This window comes from Mastomys coucha, unplaced genomic scaffold, assembly GCF_008632895.1.
Source record: "Mastomys coucha isolate ucsf_1 unplaced genomic scaffold, UCSF_Mcou_1 pScaffold16, whole genome shotgun sequence".
Lineage (NCBI taxonomy): Eukaryota > Metazoa > Chordata > Mammalia > Rodentia > Muridae > Mastomys > Mastomys coucha.
Window position 1 is genome coordinate 43,280,478 of NW_022196898.1, and position 5,731 is coordinate 43,286,208.

The window sequence follows — 5,731 nt, forward strand, 5'->3', positions numbered from 1 at the left end:
AGGTCCTTTACCAGCTCAGCCACCTTGTGCCTCCTGGCTTTGCCATTTTATAGTTTCAGAGCAGCAATGCATACTGAGCCTGATAAAGGAGTTATCTAATTTGACTATTTTTTATATAAATTTTTTTAATTATCAGGCACCCCCCAAAAAACAAACAAACAAAAAAAAAACAAGGTCTCAGGCAGTTGCCTGGACAAAAACTTTCTAACCAGCCAAAAATAAATTTGAAAAAACTGATCCTCCTGCCTCAGCCTCCCAAATGTTAGGATTACAGGCATGTACTATATCCTGGAGAAATACATTGACACTTTTTGTTTGTTTTTATTTTTTGAGACAGGCTTTCTCTGTGTAGTCCTTGCTGTTCTAGAACTTCCTCTGAAGACCAGGCTGGCTTCGAACTCATAGAGATCCGCCTGCCTCTGCCTCCCATGTGCCAGGATTAAAGGCATGTGCCACCACTGTCTGGCTACATTGACTTTTTAAAGATTACATTTTAAGTAAAATTCTGAAATTTATTAAGATGAAAATCTGATATGTAATAAGATAGAATTTTAGAGATAAAAGTTAAATCTGAAATTAAAATTTATATTTGTGTTACATGTTTGAAGAAAATATTTCTTGGAAGATGGCCACTATGCAATTGCGGAGGACAGCTTCCATGGTATGCTTTCTTATGATATAATATGTATTAATTTAGCTGATTTTCTTGTTTCTTGAAGTTGTAATTATTTTATTTTATTATTTTTAAGAGTCAAGTGTTTTGATGTTTTAATTATATTAGGACATTCTTTAAAGAAAGAAGTAATGTAGAATTCTTTTGGACATTTAGTATATTACCATAAGTTGTTCATTCAGTGGCATCTCCTTTGCTGGAACTCTCACCAGCCAAAAGTGACAGTTGTAAAGTGCAAGTAAGGTTGAGTCCTGCTTGCTTTCACTCAGCCATCCGGGTATGAACCCAGTCATTGTGTTTTGTTCTAGGGGGTTCTTTTCCTAACAATGGTTTTTAGCTGCTGTTCATGAAAAGAGTGAATACTTAGAACTTTGCCACTAAGGAGAGGAAATCCTATCTAAAAGATTGTATTTTTCTCTTTATTATTGTTGTTATTATTATTTATTATTATTTTAGATAGCATCTCACTCTGAAGCTCTAGCTGTCCTGGAACTCTGTATGTAGACCAGGCTCATTACAAGCGTTTACTGCCACCCATGGCTCAAAGTGCTGCCTTTTTTCTATTTATTTTGTACTGGTGGTTTGTTTGCATGTTTGTCTGTGTACTATGTGGGAACAGTGCTGTCAGAGCCCCTGGAACTAAAGTAAAATTCTGTTAGCCACTGTATGAGTGCCAGGAATGAAACCCGAGTCCTCAAGCCCCCAAGTGCATTTCTTTTTTTGTTTTTGTTTTTGTTTTGTTTTGTTTTTTCGAGACAGGGTTTCTCTGTGTAGCCCTGACTGTCCTGGAACTCACTCCGTAGACCAGGCTGACCTCAAACTCAGAGTTCAACTGCCTTTGCCTCCCAAGTACTGGGATTAAAGGCCTGCACCACCATGCCCTGAAATCTCAAGGATTCTTAAGACTATTAAACACATTTTGCTTTACTCTTGGGCGGTTAACCCTGAACACAGCCAGGCACCTTATGATTTGCAGCGACTTTTTGGGGATGATGATTTTGGAGAATTATTTAGGAAAGTACTGTGCTTATGCAAAACTAGACTCTGCTTTTAAGCTCATGGAAACTTTGTTTTCAATAAATGTCAATAAAATGTTTTAATTTCCCTTGAATTTTAGAGTGCATTGGTATTTCCCAATAAGATATCAACTGAGCATCAGTCTTTGATGTTTGTGAAGAGGCTCCTAGCTGTTTCAGTATCCTGCATCACCTATTTAAGAGGAATATTTCCAGAACGTGCTTATGGGACAAGATATCTGGATGGTAATCTACAATATTTAGGATCTTCTTTGTTTTTTTACTTAGAGAATGTGATTTTTGGTAGTAGTTTTATTGATGTAATTCACATAACCTGATAATTCACCAAAGTATATAGTTCAATGATTCAGTGCTCACAGCATTATGCAGTTACCTCCATAATTTTAGAAAATATCATCACTGCTCTCCCCCAAAACACATCTACAATAAATCATTCTCCTCTCCAACCTTCCTAACTAGGTTAGGAACTGCTTTCTGTTTCAGTGAATATGCAGGTTGGGTTGTTTGTTTTTTTTTTTCCTAGGGATCAAACTCATGGACTTATACATGCTAGAAATGTGCTCTTTTGCAGAGCTACATCTTCTGTACTTCAACATCTTTTTAGGGATATAAAATACTTTCAAAACCACTTAATTGTAATTTTCCCCTCAATTTTGCAAGTGTAACATAACTTTACCTAACTTTAGACCTCTAAAGTTAAACAGATTTAAAGTAAACAGATTTAAGTGTTACTTAAAACTTTTATACTGGCACCATATGTGTTTATCCAATTTTAAAGAAGCAAAATATAGCTAGGAATGGTATCTTAGTTTGTGTTTCATTACTGTGAAGAGACATCATGACCATGGCAACTCTTGTAAAGGAAAACATTTAGATGGGTCTGGCTTACAGTTCAGAGGTTTAGTCCATTGTCATCATGGCAGGAAGCATGGCAGCATGTAGGCAGACATGGTACTGGAGAGGTAGCTGAGAGTTCTGCATCTTGATTTGACAGCAGCAGGAAACCATGTGCTACACTGAGCATAGCTTAAGCATAGGAGACCACAAAGCCCACACCCACAGTGACATATTTCCTTCAACAAAGCCACACCTCCCTATTAGTGGCACTATTAGTGCCACTCCCTATGGCCAAGCATTCAAACTTCATGAGTCTATGGGGGCTATTCCTATTCAAACCACTGTATGTGGTGCTGCACATCTATTGTCCCAGCATATGAGAGGTAAAGTTAGATAGAAGGAGTAAGAGTTCAAGATCATCCCCAACTTCATACATAGAAAATTGGAGGCCTGCCCTGAGATACTTAAATCCTATGTCAAAAATTAAAGTCTTAAGCTGGGTGTTGTGGCCCATGTCTTTAATCTCAGTACTTGGGAGACAGGCAGGCAAATATCTAAGTTTGAAGTCATCTTGTTCTACATATAGAGTTCTAGGGTAGCCAGGGCTACAAAATAAAACAACAACAACACTTCCCAAAAGGAAGTAAAACTCGTCCAGTTTATACTACAGTAATTCCTTTCTTTGCATATAAATGGTATATGTATAAAATTGTGCTCCAACTATATGCTGGACAATATGCCAACCACTATGTTATGATTACTATCTTGTCAACTCATATACTAAATGTCTTAGGGTTTCTGTTGCTATGATGAAACACCATGACCAAAAGCAAGTTGGAGAGGAAAGAGGTTATTTGGGTTACACTTCCACATCATAGTCTGTCACTGAAGGAAGGCAGGTCAAGAACTTAAATTAAGCAGGGCCAGAACCTGAAGGCAGGAGCTGATGTAGAGGCCATGGACAAGTGCTGCTTACTGGCTTGCTCCTCATGGTTTGTTCAGCCTGTTTTCCTATAGTACCCATGACCACTAGCCCAAGGGTGGCCCCACCCACAATCACTAATTAAGAAAATGTCAGCCAGGCGTGGTGGCGCACGCCTTTAATCCCAGCACTTGGGAGGCAGAGGCAGGCGGATTTCTGAGTTCGAGGCCAGCCTGGTCTACAGAGTGTGTTCCAGGACAGCCAGGGCTACACAGAGAAACCCTGTCTCGAAAAAAAACAAAAAAACAAAAAAACAACAACAAAAAAAAGTCTTACAGTGGGATCTTATGGAGTTGTTTTCTCAATTGAGGTTCCCCTCTTTTGGATAACTCTAACTTGTGTCAAACTAGAAAACACCCTACAGTCTTATGAAATAGCTATTACCCCTGTTTATGAACTAAAGAATCTGAGACAGAGTGATGCTCTCAGTCCTTTTCAATGTGTTACATGTTGTGCCTCTGCAGGGTCCTTATCTGAGAGTCAACTTTTTAGTCTAGTTACAAAATAATTTCAATCGAATAAGAGTTCATAGCAAACATTCTAAGACTATCAGAAAATTATTGAATGAAAAACTAATATCCAAATTTTCTTAAATTTTATTTTATTTATTTTATTCGGTTATTTTACCTTCATGTATGTATGTATACCTTGTGTGTGCCTGGTGCTCTTGGAGACCAGAAAGGGGATCAGATCCCCTGGAACCAGAGTTACCGTGAACTGCCACTTGAATGCTGGGACTCTAACTTAGGTCCTCTGGGAGATTAGACAGTACTCTTAATACTGTGCATTATTCTGCCCCACCCCCTTTTTCTCAGACAAAATATTAAGTAGTCCAGTCTGGCCTTGCACTGGTTATATAGCCGAGGCTGGTCTCGAACTCTGGGACTTTGTGAATGTTAGGCAAGCACTTACCAACTAAGCTACAGAAATAGGAAAATTCCTACCCATCAACTTAAATTCTTACTCATTATGATGGCATTTTATAGTAAAGAATACCAGTTATTTGGAAGCTGCCACTAGTAATATTCCTATAATGAGCCAGGTGGATGGTACACACTTGTGTAATCCCAATACTAGATAAGTTAAGGCAGGGGAATTATGAGTTCAAGACCAACCTGGGCTACATAGTGAGATTCTGTCTCAAAAATAATATACCTATAACTGATAGATAAAATATAACTTAAAATTTAATGTTGAGTATAGCAGAGAGCGACACAGAGGAAACCGAGTTACGGGTGGAGGAATTGACTTGATAGCATGACGTTGGGTGGATGTGCTGTTTGATGGCTCGTGGGACAAGAAGAGAAAGGGCCAAGTGATCCACTTCTAAGCTGATTTTGTTATGAAGACAAAATCTTGACCTTTTACCCCCTTTGATTGCAGTTGGTCTTTTGTGAGGGAATAAATGAAAGCTTTCAGAAATTAAAAAAAAAATTAATGTTGAGGCTGATAAGATAGCTCAGCTGTTACAGGCACTTGCAATCAAACCTGATGATCTAACTCCCCACAACCCACATGGGAGAAGGAGAGAACTAGTACCCAGAAGTCTCTGGCTGCCGCACATATGTGTTGTGATATATGGTGTACCCACACATGTACACGTAGAACACAAAGCAAATATAATTAAATCAACTAGTTATACTTACATAGTTATTTCATTCTTCATTCAGATTTCTGTGTCAAAATTCTGAAAGAAGATAGAAGCTGTCCAGGTTCTTCCCAGCTAGTGAAGTGGTAAGTAAAAGAGTACCTAGAGGCAGAGAATTACTACTTTTCTAATCATCCTTTTTATACATTGCATGCTTTTCAGTATATGACCAGAGTTTAGTGATTAACCCTTTAGCCCTGGGTACCATGGTTTTAGGTCCTTGGATTTATGTATTACTTTTTTAATTTCATGCTTTATGTAAATAGGATTCATTTTATTATAACTGTACAAATAGCTGCCAGATATTTTATAGTTTCCTTTCTGTCCTCCCATCTCCATATTTCTACTTCATTGTCATTGTTTTTCTTTTTTTCTTTTTTCTTTTTTATTTTTGAGACAGGATTTCACTGTGTAGCTCTGGATGTACTGAAACTCACTCTGTAGACCAGGCTAGCCTTGAACTCACAGAGATCTGCCTGGCTTTGCCTCCTGAGTGCAAGGGATTAAAGCCTTGCACCACCACTGCCTGGATGGTTTTTCTTTTTTAAAGTTTT

At 38.2% G+C, this 5,731-nt stretch overlaps 1 protein-coding gene across 3 annotated transcripts in view; it reads left to right on the forward strand.

The window, feature by feature from the left end:
- The window catches only part of Hormad1 (HORMA domain containing 1), a 63,018-nt gene that overhangs the window by 1,086 nt on the left and 56,201 nt on the right, over positions 1–5,731 (forward strand). For all 3 annotated transcript variants that reach the window (XR_004119709.1, XM_031374827.1, XM_031374828.1), the window contains 3 exons: positions 609–661; positions 1,791–1,935; positions 5,200–5,263. Coding sequence is in view for 2 of the 3 variants with exons in the window: in XM_031374827.1 (XP_031230687.1) it covers positions 626–661; positions 1,791–1,935; positions 5,200–5,263 (245 nt within the window). In the remaining variant the exon portion in view is untranslated. The remainder of the gene's footprint in view (positions 1–608; positions 662–1,790; positions 1,936–5,199; positions 5,264–5,731) is intronic.